Below are 20,849 nucleotides of genomic sequence, written 5' to 3' on the forward strand. Positions count from 1 at the left end.
CTAGTTAAAGAAATAAATAAACTATCGCACCTCCATAATCTATCAGTATAATGTTATGGCAATCGGATTTTGTTATTCAAAAACTCGCCGAGTGTTTGTAAAAATCAAAAAGATTTTAATGCTATTTCAAAATATACATAAACTCATATTTAACAAGTTACATTTTTCAAATCACTCAATGCCGTGATCCTTCCACTCTAATGTTGAAATCACGAAAAACAATTTTCAGCTTCGGCAATCCATCTGCCGTTCGAATTTTCCAATTCATAGCTGGGAACGTTACCAATGAGACCCTTTTGTTTTAATAATTGACTAATCAAACGGTTGAAATTGAATCGTTGACTATCTGGGGCGATGTTGAAGTTCCAAATGTGACAAGTTCCCAAAGCGCCTAATTACGAATTATTTGACGACGAAACTTGAAGCAAAGAACTCAAACTTTTACAGAGCAGAGTTCCGAAAAGTAAAGTTTTGACATAGAGCAAAATGCCGGAAAAATAAAGTTTCGATAGAGTAAAATTTTCGAAAATTAAAATATACTCCCAGAACGTGGTTAACTCAACGAGTGGGTGCAAAAGATCAGAATGACCAGGATTCCGAACGTAAAAATATCGAAAATCCAAAACCAAAACAGATCAAAGTGGCGAAATTTTTCACCAATCCAGAAATTCACTAAACTGAAAATCTTCGGTTATCGGAATTTCGATGTTTCAGATTTCTAAATTTTCTCATTTTTGCACTTTTGGAACGTTGACTTGTCGAAGTTACGCCGTTTCGGAACTTTGATACTTCGTCAAAGTTTGATTTATCAACTTTAAATTTCGCGATAAAAAAAAAAGTCGGAATCTGGCGCTTCCGGAACTTTTCAAATTCGGATTTTCAACCCCGCCCCGACCATCAACTTTTCGTCGAACTCTTGACGCTCACCGAATTGAATATCAATTCATTTGGCCCGATGTTATCAGATCATAAAACCGCGTATTTGACCGATCCTGCGGAGAGATTGAATCTTGAGCATAAAGCAAAAAATGTTTGAACGGCACCGCCGAATTAATTTCAGCTCACCCGTGAAAAATGGCGATATTCACTTGGGCAAAAAGCGAGGTAAAAAGGGTCTGCGATTCGCTGCGCGAAAAGTCAACTTTAAACTAAAACAACACGGCTTGCTCAGGGAAGTTTAGTGCCTCTCTAATCGCTGCCAATCCAGCTTACGGAGACAATATCATCGCCTCGGCACCGACCTTTGCCAATAACGATAAACGGCGCCGGCCTCAAGTGGCAGCTGTATTATCGAAGCCCGGATTTTGGGGGTGCGGACCCCGCAGCTGGTATAGACTGCCCGTCAGTATTGCCTGAGCTCTGATCAACATCGCTAATTAGGAAATACATTAAGGGGGTATTCTAGTGTAGAAATTTGAAAAAATCGATTTTTTTTTTTTTTATATTTTCAAAGCTTAACCTTTCAAGAATGTGTCCTTAAAAGGACAAGTCAAAATTTCAATCATTTTCAGAGATATAGCTATTTTAGTGACACGTCTTCAATACTGGCTCGGATGGAACGAATTTTACTCGAAACTTTAAACGCGTTTTTCTCAAAACTACATTTTTCAAAACGGTTGACATGATTTCTCAAGTTCTATTGAACCGATTCACTTGAAATTTGGTGAGAATCTTCTCAATACATGTCTCTATCGCACGAACTATTATTATAACGAAATAATAATTTTTACTATTTTTAAAAAATTCAGAAACGTCCAAAAAAGTCAAAAAAAAAAACGTATTATTTTTTCGGACAGCCGTAATTTGGCAAAAAAAAATTTTTTTTCGACTTTTTTTTAGTTAGTACGATAGCTACATTTATGTAGATTAATAATCTTTTTTTTTTTTTTTCTGATTTTGAAAATGCTTGCAATCGTGACAACATTGGCGCGCCATTTTTTTTGTACCCCCCACTTCAACAACTCATAGCACTTTCAATTTTGTATTTTTTGACTTGTTTTTTTTTTTTTTTTGTAATCGTGAAATAATAATAAACGCCTGATAAAAAAATGGATGGTAAAAATATTTTTTGTTTTTTGTTTATAGCACTTCAAAAAACACCTCAAATTCATGCCTCTACACTAGAATACCCCCTTAAGAGAAATTTTAAGTTCCGGTTACCGCTCGGTCCTTGATTATTTTCATTTTTTACCACGATCGAAAAATACAGTTCTAGATAGAAAATGAAAATTAGTTTTCCAGCTGTTACCGGAAAGTCTAGTATCCTATTCTTTCTCATTACGATCGCTGTTGCTATATTTTCTTTCAACTGTTGCGAAAATTTAACGCTTGTTCAACGATAAATTGACGTTAAAGCCTTGTTTAATTAAAAAAGTAGAGTAAACCGAAGAAACTGATTTTGCGTTGCGATTAACAAAAAAGGATCGACGATAGCGCAAAATGATTACGCGTACCCCGTTTTTCGTAATTTCAACGATATTCGAACAGTTTTTTTAACGATACCTGTTTATTGAATTTTTCCAGTTACTGCAACAAATGAAATTATTCCAAGTGTAGTAATCGACGGTTGGCCGATCAGGACAAATTGTGATTCCACACGGAGAGAAAAATCTGAGACAAATTACCCTAATGTTACTATGATCGTGACGTAAAAGACATCTAATGTAGTTTTTACCGTGCTGCGTCAGAAAAATGCGTCGTTACATTTTAAATTTTGTGCTGCAGAAACACACAGTTTCCAAGCAAGGTAGTAATTTTTTTCATAAAAACCTATAATTTTTGTAACATGCATGAATAAAAAATGCATTAGGTGCCTTTTACATCACGATTATAGACAGCAGGGTAATTTTTCTCAGATTTTGTCTCTCCGTGCAATGTCATCGAATAGATACGATGTTTCACCGATCTACGATTATCTTCGACTTCTCAATTATCTCCTAGAAAATTTCACCGTTGGTCAAAATCATTGGTTCGATTCGATTGGATTGAATTTTACCCCAGCAATGAAGATATCGCACGATAATTTCATAGCGACGAGACTTTATCCCAACATTTTTGACAGTTTGACGTTTATTTACACCTTGTTTTCGTTTTTATCGAGTTCTTACTTCTGCGATACGACAGACTGGCAAGGTTTAATACTGCACCGGATGTACCGGACGCTTGAATCGAGAAAGTGTAATTACTGTCGTAAAAAGTGTAAAAAGTTTTGATCACCATCGCGACGAAAGAACAAGTCGAGGAAAAAAACGTCGTCTGTAAATTTTTTCCCCTGGAGGCTCATGAATTTGACCTGTGAAACGAAATTTCATTACGGTGAAAAATTACAAGATAATGTATCAGGTAGGGTTTCGTTGTCATCTTCCCTGAAAATTACTCAAGTGATCGATCGCACGCCTGGGTTTGCGAAACGCGAATGCGAGCAGCTGGTGTTTGCTTTCTTAGCTCACGAATCCATCGCAAAGTAATTTATAAAAATTTCTTAATTTCATTCACGCCTTTTCCCCGTGCTTCAAATCCACGAATCCATATAATAATACATATTCGTACACTGAGAGAAATTTTTAGTTCCGGTCGCCGCTCAGTCCTTAACTATTTTTATTTTTTAACACAATCGAAAAATATAGTTCTAGGTAGAAAATGAAAATTGGTTTTGTAGCTGTTACCGGAAAGTCTAGTATCCGTTACTATTCTTTCTCATTACGATCACTGTTACTAGATTTTCTTGCAACTGTTGCGCAAATTTAATACTCGCGCAACGATAAATTGACGTTAAAGCCTTGTTCAACTAAAAAAGTAGAGTAAACCTCAGAAACTGATTTTGCGTTGCAATTACCAAAAAAGGATCGACGATAGCGCGAAATGTTTACACGTAAGTCGATTTTCGTAGTTTCAACGATATTCGAACAGTTTTTTTTTAACGATACCCGTTTTACTGAATTTTTCTAGTTACTGTAACAAATGAAATTTTTCTCCGTGTACGTTTCGTTTCCACACTTGCCGCGCACTGAGCAATGACTTCAATTTTTCGAACTCAAAACGAGCGAAATATTTTATTGACAACGGCTGTCGCGATACGATGTTAGAATATAATAGATTACTATGAAAGTACATCGCTGCTCTAATTTTGGACCAAAAACCTCTCAGTCGTCCATGTACTCGTTTATTTACAAGTATTTGGGGTTCTTAGTGAAATTTTGGCGGTAAAATATGGACCGGAATATTCTTAGCTGCGAAGTTATGAGTTTTCTTTGAACAGGGAAAAAGGATGAGGGCGACAATATAAGTTTATTACATTTACATCCGCGGGTTACTGGAGTGAACACTCAAATCGTTTTGTGTCTGAACGAGTATTGAATAACACCTTTCCGGTGCAGTGAAGAAAATGGAAGATAGATAACAATTATGTCTACACTGTAAAAAAATGGTTAAAAATAAGAAATGTTCGAGGACTGGAAGTGTGATGTTTTCATAAAGGCAAATGCCACGTGGCGACATATCTGCAGCTTTTGAATGTATTAAAATTCCAGACAAATCTCCATTGCCTCAGAATCAATGGTTCGTAAATCCGATCGAAGCGGCTTTTGGACCAATCGTTTGCATCCGAATGGCTCTCGAGGCAATTTAATCCGCCGCCTATTTGCCCGGCACTCGACGCCCCGATTTTCATCGATTATAAGCTCCGAACCACGTTGAAAATAGATTAAAGAAAATAAAATAAAAACAGCACTTGATAGATAAACTTGAAGTAAATTTAAATCGGGTCGAATCTCAGGATTCATCCATTTAACATCGGGCTAAAAAAACTTTCGATTAATCGGTCTGCGAAGCCCGGCTGACGTTGAGGAAAGATTTTTCCAATCGCAGAAACAGCGCGGAATAACGGGGCGTGTTATACGTGAAAAGGTAAATTTATCTTCCTATAATTTTCTCGTTAGTTTTAAGTTTAGCTTCGTAAAGTCGGTGCTCATTTCCTGGACGATGCGGGAACTTTTGATGGAAGATGTCGTCTCCCGAATTTTTAGCTCTCACTTTATTTTATTACGATTATTTATTTACTTGTTTCGTTACGAGAAGTCTTGTTAATTCATCGTAAGATAAATCGGTGATTTGTTTAGGATGTTTCCTTTTAAGTTTTCTGAATTTCTGAAATCTCCAGCTGGTTAAATCCTGGTCTTTAGTTCTTTGGAAGACTTTTCCTTCTAGATAAACTAAAGCTGCCAGAATCTCTTTGATGAACTTTTAAAACAGAGGTGGAACGACTTAAATTAAACAATGAATTCAAATAAACTTTCCCAGTGCACTTGATGATACCAGCGATATGAAATTTGTAAATAACTTTATTTATTATTCACAAAACTTCTCAATTTCTACAACATATTTTACCGAATGCCTTCTCCTCTCCTTTCACAACAATCCCGCGAAAAGAGCGTCGTTTATCAAACTTGAACTTATTTTCTACCAATCAAACATTTACAAATAACTCTAAATTAACGTAGAACTAATTTAGAAACTACAAACAAATGAACAAGCCTTTCCTACACGAACTCAGCGTTCAACTTGTACGAGACTCAACCTTGTATGAAAATATATCATCTTCCGTATCATACGCGATTTCTTTAGCAAAATTAAACAAACGAAGAAATTTTATGTCGAAAGTTTTGAGCCTCGTTGTACTTCCTTTTGAACTCTCGTTCCAGATAAATCAAAAATAAGTCCATACAAAATTTTTTCAGAGGTACGGAATGGAAACAGTAGATATGATTAATGGCTGGTCAGATAAAAATGATAATAACTTTTATTTTATACAGCATCCTCTTAGCGGATTAAAGGTTTTATATATAACGCAATATATTATCGTCCCTTGTGCCTCGTGACTATTTTTGGGGCTCTGATAATTGAGATCTTTTGCCTTGGCAGAATTGACGGTGGCTCAACATGAATATAAACGAGAACATTTCACAGCGACTCTTTCAGGTTTGAAATTAAAAATCATAGTAGCAGACATTCTCTAAAGTTGAAGAAATGTGCATTGCTGTGAGAGTTATTTCTGCAGTTATTCAGATTGCTGAAAAACGGTAAATCCCAAATTTTCAGCCTCTGGGGACAAGATTAGCGCTCGGAATCGAATTTTCAAGTTTTTTGCCCAATTTCGGGGTGTTAATTAAAAATAAGTGGTTTTTTTTTGTTGTATTTCGCGTGTTATAAGCTTAAAAAAAAATCGAAAATATGAAATCGATCGTACATTTTTTTGGAAACACGATCCCGCCATTGGTTATCCGATATTTTCACGTGGAATCGCGGAAAAGTTGAAAAACCGAATCCGCTCAAATTTTCAGGAACGATTCTTTGAAACATGTACTTTCAGCACACCATACTTGCATTTCTTATATCGGACCGATGGACATAGTTATTTTCTGTGGAAGAGGCATTAGAGGCTCAATTCATGATATTTTCTGACACGCATATACCGGGACAATCTCTTGAACCTTTAAAATCATCTGCGCATGCGCCGAATACTTCAATCTCATTGGTCGGCGAAATCTTCCCGCAGCGATATTCCTGTCTGCGATGCAGGCGTGCCAACGTACGCAAAATTGGTACGTTTGAATTTTCAAAGAGCGTAAGCATCAAGTTCCGACCGTTCTTTGAAGAATCAACTTTCCGACCCAATAACAAATGCTTTCCACACCTTTCCGAGTCACTAACTCAATTATTTGAGATTCTAACCTCGAAAATTCGTATCAACTACATCGCCGCCAGATACAGTTTGACAGCTGAAACTCGGGATGGCCAGCCTGCACGAACAGCCGATAAAACTCGCGCATGCGCGGTTGATTTTCAAGTATCACGAGATTGTGAAGTCATGGTGACATTTTTGTCATTCCCGACGTGGAATGACTCATGGATAAGGTGTAACAACGACCGGATAATGCGGCGTTGCATCAGAAGTGTCAACGCTTCATCACGTCGTCCGTTCGTCGGACTTGTAACAAATTTCGTTCAGCCCCAACATTGCGTCCCCTAATTAGTTGAGTCGAGGTTAATGGCGTGACTTCCGAGTTTCCCGTTGCAGATTATTTGTTGCCGGCTGGATCACGCGGTTCTCCTAAGTTTTAGCTCATGGAAAAGCGACCCTTGAAAGCAAGGGTAAATTGTTTATCCAACGAAAAGGGATTTGGGCTAGGTAACAGGCTCGCGATCCATCATTGGTTTGGCAAGAAAAGAGGCTTTTCCTTTTTCGATAATTCGAATTCCGTGGCAGGTTTTCTTTTTTTGCACCTCGTTCATTTTTACATTTACTTTACGCCTTCGGCCAGCTTTTTACGGTCAGAATTTTATCTCGCCGCAATTTTTCCGTGTTTATGTTCTATTTTTGTATAGAAAAATCTGATTTTCTCGAATGTAAAATCTGTTTCGTAGCAGATCCTGAGAAACTGCCGACAAACGTTTTTTTCTGTTGACATTTCGAGTGTCGTACATGTACGAGATTTCGCATGTATGCGAAAAACCAAAACGCATATTGTTTGTATTGTTATTATTATTATTATTATTTTTCTACCATGTCGACTAGACTGGGCCAAAAAAATTGACTATTTTTTTTTTTGAAAAATATATTGAGAATATCATTCAGTATGGCAAAAAAAAAATTTCATGAAATTTTAAGCCCTTAATATTAACTTTAAGAGGTCTATCATCGCTGTTTTTGATTTTTAGTAATAATTTGATGTTTTACGTCAGAACTGTCGAAATATTGAAGTGAAAAAATTTATGTTCACTTATCCCTTTATAAAATTAAATTCCCTACAAAAAAGGTCTGGTTATAGATTTTTGTCAGACAAGCCGTTTCCGAGTAATTAAGCTTAATGAATTGATATAATTTCTCGAGAATTAATCGAGAATTAATCGAGAATTAATCGAGAATTAATCGAGAATTAATTAATCGAGAATTAATTCTCGAGAAATTATATCAATTTATTAAGTTTAATTACTCGGAAACGGCTTGTCTGACGAAAGTCTATAATCCGACCTTTTTTGTAGGGAATTTAATTTTATAAAGGGATAAGTGAACATAAATTTTTTCACTTCAATATTTCGACAGTTCTGACGTAAAACATCAAATTATTACTAAAAATCAAAAATAGCGATGATAGACCTCTTAAAGTTAATATTAAGGGCTTAAAATTTCATGAAATTTTTTTTTGCCATACTGAATGATATTCTCAATATATTTTTCAAAAAAAAAATAGTCAATTTTTTTGGCCCAATCTAATGTCGACATTTAGGAATATTTCTTGAGATTTTTAGAATTGATCAGTGGAAACAGGTTCATAATTATATCGGTATGCATATTCCAGGGATCTCAAATTTTCTTCACATATTCCATATCCGTGTGATATTCACACCGATTAAATTATGATCCCAGTTTCATCCCACTGTGAAAGTTTCAGAATATACTCCAAATTCTCTAGTTTTCAGCTGAAAATAAAAAAATTGAAACAATTTATTAATTTCATTCTCTGCAGATATATGGAATTGAAAACCTGGATAAAATAAGTTTTTTATGTTCGTTTGTTTGTTTGTTTGTTTGTTTGTTTTTTTTTTCCGTTCCTGCGAATCTACCTAAAAATATTTTCACGAATGGCAAAATCAGAATATTCTGCACAGAAAACGTATCGAGTAGCTGTTTTCTCTCACTTTTCACAGGAAGTGGTAAGAATTTCAAGACAAAGATTCAATGCAAAAATGTGAGAAAATTGATCAACGTGTTTCTCAAAAACATTCAGGCCTGGAGGCCTAAAAATTGCAGTATTCTGATATCTTAGATTGCACTATAACGTATCGAAATTTGAACACTTAAAAATTGATTGTAAGTTTTTAGATTAGCCCATATTCAGATTTACTTTAGCGAATTTGAAAAAGGTTGACGGTCGTATTATAGAACGGAAGAAATTGCGTTCGGCGCCTTACTCTGGTATAATTTTTGAACGTAATAATGGAAATGGATGGGTGAAAAAAAGTAATTACCGGTTGAAGCAGATAACTTGAAATATATTCCGAGGTCTCGATGAGACACTCGACGTAGCTGAGACGGGCCTAACAACCCTACACAACTTCTCCTAATTTAGGTTGAGTGGTGGCTCCCATTTGCACGAATACCGCTCCTATCCCGATTAGAGAAGTAGAATCAAATTCTGGCGGTTAGTATGGACTCGAAGTCAAGTAATTTGGGAAACTTCAGACTCTACTTGTTCTCATTGAATAGAATCTGATTGACTTTGGACAATCTCACCAAATGACACATCAACTTTAAGGATGTACGTACATACAGATACATGCTCAACTAAAACTCAGTCTCGTCGACGATATTGAATACTTTATGATAAGATAAAAATTGGGAACAAATTCACACAATAAAGGCGATAAGAGAATTAAATTTTAATAATAATAATGCCCAAAAGTGATCAATAAATTGTTTAAACAAAACATTGTTCGACAAATTCTTATCGAATGTTTTTTTTTTCTTTGTGTGAAACGAATTCGTTGATTTTTCTGTGTACACATGAATTCTTAAAGAATATTCTAATTATTTTGAAATTTTCGTTTTAGATTTTGAAAAATGGAGGAAAAATCATGAATCTTAGATACGATTTCGTAAAAACGTTGTACATTGCAATTAAGAAGTTTCCGGGGCATTGAACGAACAGTTTCAGAAATACAGCCTTTATAAAATTTCGAAAACGGAAATTTGAAAATAGTGAGAAAATTCTTTAAAAATTGATGTGTATTCCGAAAAATCAACGAATTCATTTCACGTGACAAAAAAAAACATTCCCTAAAAATTTGTTAAACAATGTTTTGTTTAAATAATTCATTGATAACTTAAAATTATTATTATTCCAATTCAATCTTCTTATCGTATTTATTGTGCTTGATTTGTTTCCGATTCTTATCTCATCGTAAAGTATTCAACATTGTCGACGAGACTCACTTTTGATTGAGAATTTACAGCAGTTACATCCTTAACACTGACTCCAAAGGAGAGTATCGTGCCTAAGGATCACAGATTCTGCCGAATAACTTATTGGAATGTTTCTTTGGTCCAAAATATGGAGCTTCTGCTGTGTGGTTTCATCCATTGGGCCTTCATTCGTTCAATTTAAAATTCATCAGGTTATCGAAAATTGGCAGATTATACTCGACTGTTGCTCTGAAATAATGATACATACGCTTACACGTGAATCTGTGAGAACCTGTCGTCAAAAACGTCAAGAGATGGATGATGAAAATTAACATTTCAGACAAAAATAAGCAACCGGTTTTTTTTTTTTTTTTTTGATAAGGCATTCCACTCAATGGATGAAACTACGTTTTCTTCATCAAAAGCTCCATTTTTCAGGATAAAGAAATACTCTCCTTGTCAGTGTAGCTATTCACTTCGTCTTGAGAGGGGTACGCGATGTTTTTTTCACGATTCCATCGACTTCATTAGATGTAATTGCGAGCCGAAATTGGCGATGTATGGTTCGTCTAAGATGCGTGAGGCCTGCTTTAACAAATCATTAACGTAAATAAACTTAATTTGTTTTTCTCAGCCAGAAGCGATTGGCTTATTCCGCATACAATTAACCTCGATACTTGGAAAAACGGTATGTAGGACGACATTTTTTTCTTTTTTAGCTTCTTCGTAAATTAACTCGCAGACGTCAACCCTAAGTCCTACATCACGGATGTTATTATTTCCGCGTATTTGGTACCGCTGGACGTGGATGATAAAAAAAAATTACTCAAGAATCAGAGAATTTTCTAGTGGCTATATTTTTACCGTTTTCGTATGCGGATAAGTTCAGGTTCTGGACTGGCCCGATAAATTTAAAATGATTTGCAGGAGACCGTGTTGTCACCTCACAGCCACTAGCGTGAATAAGTTATTTCCAAAAATGAGTTGAATAGTAAAGAGACTTGATTAATCAGAAAAAAATAATTCAAAATTCAAGATGGCGGATCCAATATGGTGGACAAAAATTCCAAATTCGATCGAATCCGGAGAAAAAACTCTGTCCAGATGTTTTTGGGGTTGTCGATTACGAATCTGATATCAGATTTTGAAAATTCAGTATCGTAAATCCAATCAGTGACCGGGAAAACCTCTGCACAGAGTTTTTTGACCGAATTTGATCAAATTTGAAATTTCCTTCCGCCATATTTGATCCGCCATCTTGAACTTTTGAAATCTGGTTTCAGATTCGTAATCAGCCACCCTAAAAGCCACAGAAAACAATCTTGTTACAAAAGTTGACTCGGTCCAATAATATGTGACTCAAAATGTTAACATGTTGGACAATACAGGATATTTTTTCCCTCTGATCTAAGTTCGATAAAAATATTTGGCAAAAAATGATAAATAAAGTATTGCAGATTCTCGGTTCATCGGTACGGGATCGATTCTCGTTATTCGCTTCTCTTCCCTTGATTCTGATTCTCCTTCTGCTTCATCTGCCGCGAACACGTGCCAATAACGATGTTAATCATTACCCAACACCCGACTAACATCCTCTCACTTGATTAAACCAGCACCTTCTAATTAATGATATCAACGCATCTAATCTGTTCTTTACGCGTCGTAGCTTCTGTATTCTCTTTTGTTTGACATATAATACGCGGATTACACGTTCGTACAACGTATAACCTTTTATTTCGTGTGAGATTTCATCTGGTTCGCGTTACAGCCTTTGATCAGTAATTTAAGCGAGTGTGCAACACTCCTGTTTTACCGACAGGTTAGAAAAATCGAATTTCACGCTTAACTCCAAATTTTAGAAAGTTATAGGCTTTACGTTCCAGCTTATATCGTCATCAAGAGAAGTTGAAAAAGTTGACGAACACTGTGTAAATTTTAATACGGTGTGTGTTCACTAATAATTTTTTGGTGTGTATATTTTCATCAATTTGCCAACCTACTCATTATCAACCGCGTATCTTTACCCAAAGTTTAAAGCGATTTTGTCGCTCAGGAAAACAGAAAAAAAAATGTGAACCATGTTACGTTGAATTTGTCGGTAAAACAGGAGGATTCGACATCCTCCGTACCGAGAGAGCATTCGCTAATATATACCTGTACCCGGGATATGAATTTCGTTTACAGAATGGTGACTCGCAGTCACGTCCCGCTGTCCTTACAATCCCGTGAGAATGAATTTGAAAAACGATTAGATGGGTATAAATATGAATAAATGGAAAAAACGTAGTTCGTGCATTATTATGCGTGGCCGCGTACCTCGCGATACACCTTGGATCAATAATGTCACCAGGTGGTGAGTTTTCAATACTGCCTACAGTGGTACCTACGGGGGGCATGCCATCGCCATTATTCACGTGACACACGTGACTTAACGACGGAGCTAACGGACGCCATTCATTTGGTATCAGAAACCGAACAAATAACGATGCGAACAAGCCCCGTGGTTGTGTTTCGAGTGTCGAACGAACGGCAGTCGGACGCTTTTATACGCGTATGGCCGTTATCTGTTGAAAAGATATTTGAAAAGATATGGGAAAACATTTCATGTACCGAAGCTGCATTCATGCTTTTGCAGGAGCGTGTAACATCGAGTCCATCGTTAGAAGTTTAAAAGAAGTGGATACGAGGAAGGGGAACGAATAGAAAATCGAACTGCGTTTCAGATCCATCGTATTCCCAGTGACATCTTCGTTGTTGTTATTATTATTATTATTATTATTATGCATTGTTGTTGTTATTATTGTTGTTACGTTAAAGTTTTTCTTAGCACTGAGATCTGGGCGAACGATAAAGATGAATAGCTTCATCTTCTGTCGTTTGTGTTCGTCTCGATTCCGCCCAAGAATTTCTGTATTGGTCACGGAATCGATATGCTTTTATAGATGGAGCGAACTTGGCATCGGAAATACCGAAGGTCGATATCTTTTATCGAAAAATTATAGAAGTGTCGACGCTTTATCTCTATAAATAATTGACATTCGAAATCATCGACTCATTGGCCGAAACGAACACTTACCCTGCAGATCTTATCTCGAGGATGAAAGAAATTGTATAATGTCGCCAGTGGGTGAAGGGAAATCTTTTATGATGGCTAAGTTTTTCTACTTGAAGCTCCCCCGCGGCAAGATCGTCTATTTCTGTTTTTGAAGATGTTTCGTCGGGTATTCATGTTTAAAGACTAAACATTCCAGTTTGCGAATTTCGATGAAAATCCACCCTGAATGTATTTTGATTGAATACCTGTCTCCTTTCGTAAATTCCCGGTTCAAATATTGGATGATCATGTTTTTCCCGATTATACAAATTAGGAGAAGCTGGTACTAAATTATTTTCAGACCTCTTCAATTCTTTTCGAACTTGGTTTATGAAAAACCAGGAGTCCCAGCTGAGTCGTCACTTCTTGAACGTTCTGATTCATACTGTTGGAAATTCTCTGTTGGTTTATCGTTTTCTGTACAACTGACTTGTGATTAAATGAGAAATGCTATTACTGTTATGAATTGTGTTTGAATTTAAGATTTTTTTTTCTCTTTTCTACATTTGGCATCTCAGTCAGACATCTTCTCTAACCTTTCCGATCATTCATTGCGTATAACTTCCACATAGTAACTTTCCCAGAATTTTTTATAGTAACCTTATAGTCACTTTCTTGTCCTTATATTTCCATCCATTATTCTGAATTATTAGACCTTTCCTGCATTCACACTATTTCAACCTGACTCAATTCAATACCAAAATTCAACCAAGTAATTTCTACTTTACAACTCAACAAGACCAATTCCTAACTCCAAATCCTGATTTCAACTATATTATACTTCAAAATTCACTTTGTTCGACTAGACAACCTCTACACCGCTTAGTATTCGACTGAACCATTTATGCACTCGAATATAAATCTTCCTTATTTCGTCTTACTCCTTCCACCATTCCCTTAATTGAGACTAGCGACGAGATTGAACCCAAAGGTGCTCGGAATAGCATCTTCGGACGGTATAAAGATAGGTTTGGTAACCGCCCGTCGATACCAGATCTCTATTCTATAAGATATTTGAAGAGTCACAAAAGACAAATAGTATATTGTGTAACAAGGAAGAAAACTCGGTCTTTTCGGGCCGAGCGTAATTTTCCAATATAAGTCGTAGGTGAGCCGACAACGAATATTGCAAATACGTGAGGCGAAAATACCGTTGTCTCCTTGTTGAACACGATTCTTTATATAACAAGCGTATGTTACGCGTTTTTTCTTGAAGCACGGAATTGAGGTTAGGGTCGCGTAATGTCAGATTTGTTTGTGACTGCGCATGCGCGTGGTACAAAAAAGACCACTTTTCACTCCTAGGATTTAAAAATGGTCTTTTCTGTACTCCGCGCATGCGCATTCACAGACTCACTAGACCGTCATTGAAACAGGTACTTGGTGTGCGGAAAACACGCATGGAAAAACGCATAAAACGTGCTCACGTTATACAAAAATTACTATCGAATATTAATTTATTTGCTTTTGTTTTGAAACAACTGTGGTGCAATAGCTTTTATGACATCGCGGAAGTGAACTGTTCGTGACTGATTTTTGAAAGCCGTCTAAATTGAGATTGTAGGCTTAATTGAAAAACGATGTTTTCCAAACAACTTTTGTAAATAAAAGAGAAGAAATCATAAAGACCAAATTCAACCTGTGGATCCGTATTGAGTGGAGTCTTCCGTTTTGAATGAGCTAAAACATCCTCGTGTTGCTGACAAGAGTGAATTCAAAAGAAAAACATTCACAACACTATTCTCAAAATACCCAAGGCTCTTACAAATCTGAAAATTGTTGTACGTTTCTGTCTGATGATGATTCGCTAGTTCAGTTGGCTAATTATGATACTGGCAATATATATTTTTCAATTATATTAGTCAGTGCCGTTATCTCGATTTATCATCCAAGATGTAAGCATTCTCGATCTGACAGCTCCGTGACAGGATTACATCACGTTTACACCGCGAACATCTACGGACTGGTACGTAAGGGGAATAGAAATTGACGTTTCAGTCTTAGATCAACATTCACCGCAATTCATGACACGTCGCGACATTCAAATCCGTGTTGGCAAAGATGTTTCAAATCAAAGATGATACCAGAAGGATGGGGTGCTGTAGGCCTGACAACACTTCATTTACCCGGTAATGGAATAGTTGATGTATGTACGTATACACGGATCGACTATCATACGATTTCAGGCATGGCTTCAAGCTGTGATTGACTGCTACCGACGTTTCAGACAAGCATTGGTTGTGCGACATAACGTATTAAACGTAAATATGGAAATCTCGTTTGTCGCCGGAAATCACCCGTCGTTACTTACTAACGTACTGGAGGATGTGGCTCCAATCCTATAGGTGTCACGGACATGTCACGTAAACTCAACCTTGTAATTTGATCTGCAAAGTATTTAGGCAATAAAAAGTCATGAGATACAAATCATGGAAGTAATTTTTGTCAGAATGCAAATTTGTAAAAACATTTTCAATTGTATATATCGGCTAGTGCGTCATAAACAATTATGAGCTAACAGTGGTTGCGATCTAACGTGTGATCTGGAAGCTGATCACTAGCGACTAGCTCGAGTGTAATTAGCAGGCAATGTTTCATTAAGAAAATATGATCGTACCTTTAACAGTCGTAATGGCGATTTCATTTCCCATTGTAATGGCCTTTGTGCATCCGATTGCGGTAGGTAGATCAACATCGGTATTGCACACGCGATATGGCTGAATCATTAACTGCTCCCTCACGAAGGATAATTTACCAATATTGGTCTAGTGGTCAACACAGGCGTTTCCAATGAACTCGATTTGGCCAACCAGAAGTTTGATTTCTCTCCGTAATTAGTCGAGCATTGTTCCAAACTTCTGCCCTGTGCAAACATCCATGATACTAAGTGTATCAAGACGGTTGTAGCTCTCCGATTGACGCAAGGTGTTACTAGTTTATTACCCAAGTTTTATCCTTCAAGCGGATAGATCGAGTAGCTGTACCATAACTTGATGGAGATAGATCGCTGAGTACCTGGCTATTTCATTGATCAGCAAGAGTCTTACTCTCTCGAACGAAAGGAATACTGCGGGAAAATGAAGGTCCATCCATTATTCGTGATGAAATTTGACAGTCCTACATGGTGGTAGTAGTATCCATTCAAGCGTCAGCGGAGAACTTGTGAATTTACGGGTGATCATAGGAACGATGACTGTTTATCCCATACCATTCACGTGCAAATTCGTGTTCGATGAAAGAGCTATCGGGCATGATACAATATTCGAGCGCTGTTTCAGTTTCAGCATGCAAAGCTGCCAGAATTCATTACGTGCGTATGGGGCTAAGCGAATGTTAATTATTCGACTGTTCTGCCCAATGAGTAAATTTCGCGTTATGAGTTTACGCAGGCTTCTCGGGGAACCGCGTTTTGCATGCTTCACCAGAGTTTCCATTCGTCGAATACCTTCCAGCCATCGAGCAATCGAGTATAACGAAACGATAACTCTCAAATCGTCCGAAAATTCTTCTGGCAAGTATACTATCTTCGCACGGTAATGTCTGTCACCAGCTATTCACGCACGTATGCGACAAAACCGGATTTCGCTAACCTGCCGCTTCGTTATCATCCCCAGTAGACTCGATCCCACATGGAGGGACGTGACGGAAACCAACCAAATCAATTGTCTTCGTACAACTCGCCGGTCCTGCGGTGTAAGCCGTTATCTGAGAACAAACCAACTTTGGAAACAGTTAAGCCGAAGTTCATCCTCTTCATTCCCCGTGAAATCATTCTACTGACAATTAAAATCCGCCAGTACTTCATTCATGAATCACTTTGATAGTTCTTGAGCTGAGGATTATTCACCATCGAGTCGACGAAATTTATTCTCCGAACTTGGTTCCAGTATTTTTCATTCACCACCGCCAATGAGAGGATGAAATCGCTCGAAGCGTGTCACGATCGTATGAACTGCTTCGACCGATATAACGCGAACAGTGGATGCATAAAAAGATGGATCGGTCATTATTACCGGGAGTGATACGTATTTCTCTATCAGTAATCTCGCCAGCATGCCAGCAAGGCTTATTGTTCGCAATAATAATTTACAACGCGTAATATTTTATGTAAATTGGAGTAAGTACAGGGTTCGTTTATCATCGCTGCATCGCCGTGTTGTACAGTTGAGCTTTGCAATCAAATTAATGCCTCTTTCTCCGTATTATTTCTGCGTCGCACCCTTGTTCCTATTCATATACGAACGTCCAGGTACGCGCCACGGCGGGACAAAAAGCTTGATGCAAAGCATTCATCATTCGCCGCTCCGTTGATGTGGATAAAAGTATTAAAGAAAATTCACAGCTAACGACCCAGCTCGTTTCTATTTCCATGAGTAATCTCTGCTAATAAACGAACTGATGTTATGTTCGACCTACAACCATTATTCACTGCGCTGCACAACATACGTGGCTTACCTGAGTCACAAAAACTACACATTGAAATTGTTTTATCCACGATTTATGTTTTGGTTCATTATTGATGATTGAATTCAAACAACAGTCATTGCAGCCAATATATGTACTCGGAAAAATCATTGAAATTTAACCACTTCATCATCAAGTAAATCGTAATACTCTATATTTATTCTTTTACATTCTTTCTCCTATTTTTATTCGAAATAGCACGGTAATTGAAGCCTAAGCTACTTACGAACTTGATAAGTTTTTCACAATGCCTCTCTTGGCGCTGGTTTCCTAACATTTACTCATCGTAATTGAGCTTCATTCGCGTACTTACTAAGGGCTTTAATTGCCCAGATTTTTTAACTAGTGCTTTGAACCGGCACAACGTCGCCGATTGCCAGTAGTGAAGGGTTCATTAGGATTCTGTGCGAGGTACGTCTCAATGGCCCGTGTTCCGGGAATAACTATGCAGTTTGACAGAACGAAAAGGATAGTGATAACCATTACCACTTAACCGCCACATCATCAACTTCGCCTTAATTTCGAGCTAGTGCCAATTAGCGGAATTTGCGGAATTAGTTATTGCCAGTCTGAAGTAGCTCGATCCAGTATCGGTCGGGTGAAAATATTAAAAAAGAAAAAGATCCACTTAACGATGTTGCTTAAATTGGAAATGCACCGGACCGTGGAAGTTCAAGGTCATCCAAATCTGGATCGATCCCAATGATCTTCGCGTTTCCCTCGAAACCATAACTGTCTATTTAACCCCTCGTTTCATCGTCCCTCCAGATCAAACTGTAATTGCGATTATGGATACTTGGAATTAAACCCCTCCGTTCGTTTGTTTGTTTCAGTGAGAGGCAGGACACGGAGACGTCGCCGATGGGTGAGTCGGAAGAGAAGTGAGCCGGGGCACCGGGTGTGCGCAGGGTGGTACCTCGGTTGCCCTTCCTGGTCCGTCGCGTCCTCCCGCACCCCGAGCCTCACCCTCGTCCCCCTTCACGGACCCACTCCCCCTCCCTCTCCCCGTCATCCTCCCCATCCCCATCCCCGTCCCCCACCCCGCCATCATCCCTGGGGGGTCTCATTCGGCTACACGCGATCCACCGCGCCCTGGAAGCCACCCTCCATGCAGCCGCTGTACGCGCCTATTTTTAATAATTAGACACTTCTTATTAGGATGCAAACTATCCGAAGGGGCCTGATCAGAGAAAGGTCCCCGTTAAACATTTGTTCTCTGCCGATTCTCGCCGTAAGCCGATTTGATCTCGCGCGCTTCAGTGCTGACACTTCCTTCTCCGATCTCTCTCCCTGATTTTCCTGCATTACCGACAGTAGGTACAAATCGAACGCTTCCAACCTTTGCCACGTGCGGACCCGTTTTAGCTTGTTCTGACCCAAGAGTATTCGGTTCACGAATTACCCTCGGCGAGCATCTGAATATTTTATCGTCCAATTTCTTTCTTTGACAATGATGTTAACTCGACATTCAACTTGTGACCGAAAGGAAGGATCCGGAATCGTTCAGGGTTGAGTTAAAATGCACCGAGAGGAACGCTCTGAGCCTACTGAAAATTCATGTAGCATTGAATCCTAATTTCTTCCTCCAGGATGATCATTCCCGCTATTGATATAAAAATTGTACGAAAACGAGGCAGGAATTCCTACAGGAAATTCAGACGAGGACTTGCGGGATTTTTTAAGAGATTCTTAGAGAGTAAAAAATCAGCTTTATTAAGTTCAAAGTCACAAAGGCGGTTTTTTATCGAAGTCTTTTGCATACAGAAACATGAAGTACAGGAACTAAAAAACGCTCGATTTAATTAATTTTATCGACTATGCTGACAATTTTCGCCGGCTTAAAACTGTTAAAACTATTCTACGCATTGAATTCAAGCTGGTAAAATAAGTGAAAGAAAGGTAAAGTTTCGAAGTTGAAGAATTACACATTTCGAGACTTCTTTCGTCGGGACGATAGGATTTCAAAAAAATTTATTCTTTAAACGAAACAAGAACCTTGTTAGCAATAGAATTTTACAATGAAATTAATTTAAAAACATTGCCTTGGCATGTGTGAATGCCAAAAATATCGAAAAAGGTGCTCTTCTAAACTGTAACGACATCTTTAGATACTGATTAGTTCAACGCCTTGCAGGTTATAACCTACTAGTAAAGATATTTTTTTTTTCTTGAGGATGCCAAAGAACATACGTTAGAAACAACGTAAGATTCCAAAATGTAAACATACATCTACATACATTCTTACATCGGGTGGTCAAGACACGAAACTTTCTACTCACACATACCAAGCACAAGAAAACAACAAATTTGAACTCACTGGTTATGAGAGAAATTAAAGACAACAGAGTCAGGGCGGCTAGGTGGTCTAGTGGAGTAAGTCTCCGGTAAAGCATCGCTAGATTCCAGGTTCGATTCCTGGCTCCGTCGTTAATTTTTCAAATTCACCAGTTGTTCAAATTTACATTTTCTCAAAACAATTTGAATTCACTGATGAAGAGAGAAATTAACGACAACAGAGTCAGGGCGGCTAGGTGGACTGGTGGAGTAAGGCTCCGGTCAAGCATCTCTAGATACCAGGTTCGATTCCTGGCTCCGTCGTTAATTTTTCGAAATCACCAGTTTTTCGAATTTATATCTCTCAACATTAGAAACAACTTCAAAAAATTGTTTAACGGTAGAAATTTTCGCATTGCGAACCTTGCTCGAGGTGATTGAAAACTCGGTGGGTCAGAACAGACGAATGCTTGGGATCGTCACTTAGCATTGCGGCCTCTGGCGGCAAAAAACCAAACTGACACAACATGGGAAAAGCAAATATACCGGTGTGACATCTGATGGCAAAATCCATATCATATTCTATCTGGGCCGTATCTAACTGTAGAGGACCTCTTGCGTCGTATTTTTTGCAGTAAATTGATTCAATGTGAAAAAACTAAAACTCCACAAATTGCACCAATTTCTTCGTACTATTCTGTTCGTATAATTGGTCTAAAACCGTCTACTGACAGCCCAGTTTTAATCGTCATATTGCTTAGCCTCGCCCTAAAATTTATTTCCGATACTGTAACTCAACTACAGATACGGAAGTGACGTTAGTTCAAAGAGAATGCATGTCGTTCTCTGGAGTGCGCGAGATCAAACGAATCCCGGGTCGGTATTGTAGGGAACTGTGCTCACGCCAGACCGCGGGATGCGAGAATACGGGAAATTTGATATTTGCAACATGTCACGGAGCGTGCATCGCGTGGGGGGGGGGGGGGGTGAAAATTATGTAAGTAGAAACGGGCAGGAGGCGGGAGTTTAGGAAAACGGAATGTATAGACACGTAGG

General features: G+C 38.0%; 1 protein-coding gene across 1 annotated transcript in view; it reads left to right on the forward strand.

The window, feature by feature from the left end:
* Window positions 1-20,849, forward strand: part of LOC124306283 (protein abrupt-like) — a 166,611-nt gene that overhangs the window by 96,642 nt on the left and 49,120 nt on the right. The window contains exon 9 of the mRNA XM_046766805.1: window positions 18,353-18,384. Within this exon, the coding sequence (XP_046622761.1) occupies window positions 18,353-18,384 (32 nt within the window). The remainder of the gene's footprint in view (window positions 1-18,352; window positions 18,385-20,849) is intronic.

Source organism: Neodiprion virginianus, chromosome 5 (assembly GCF_021901495.1).
Source record: "Neodiprion virginianus isolate iyNeoVirg1 chromosome 5, iyNeoVirg1.1, whole genome shotgun sequence".
NCBI classification, from domain to species: domain Eukaryota; kingdom Metazoa; phylum Arthropoda; class Insecta; order Hymenoptera; family Diprionidae; genus Neodiprion; species Neodiprion virginianus.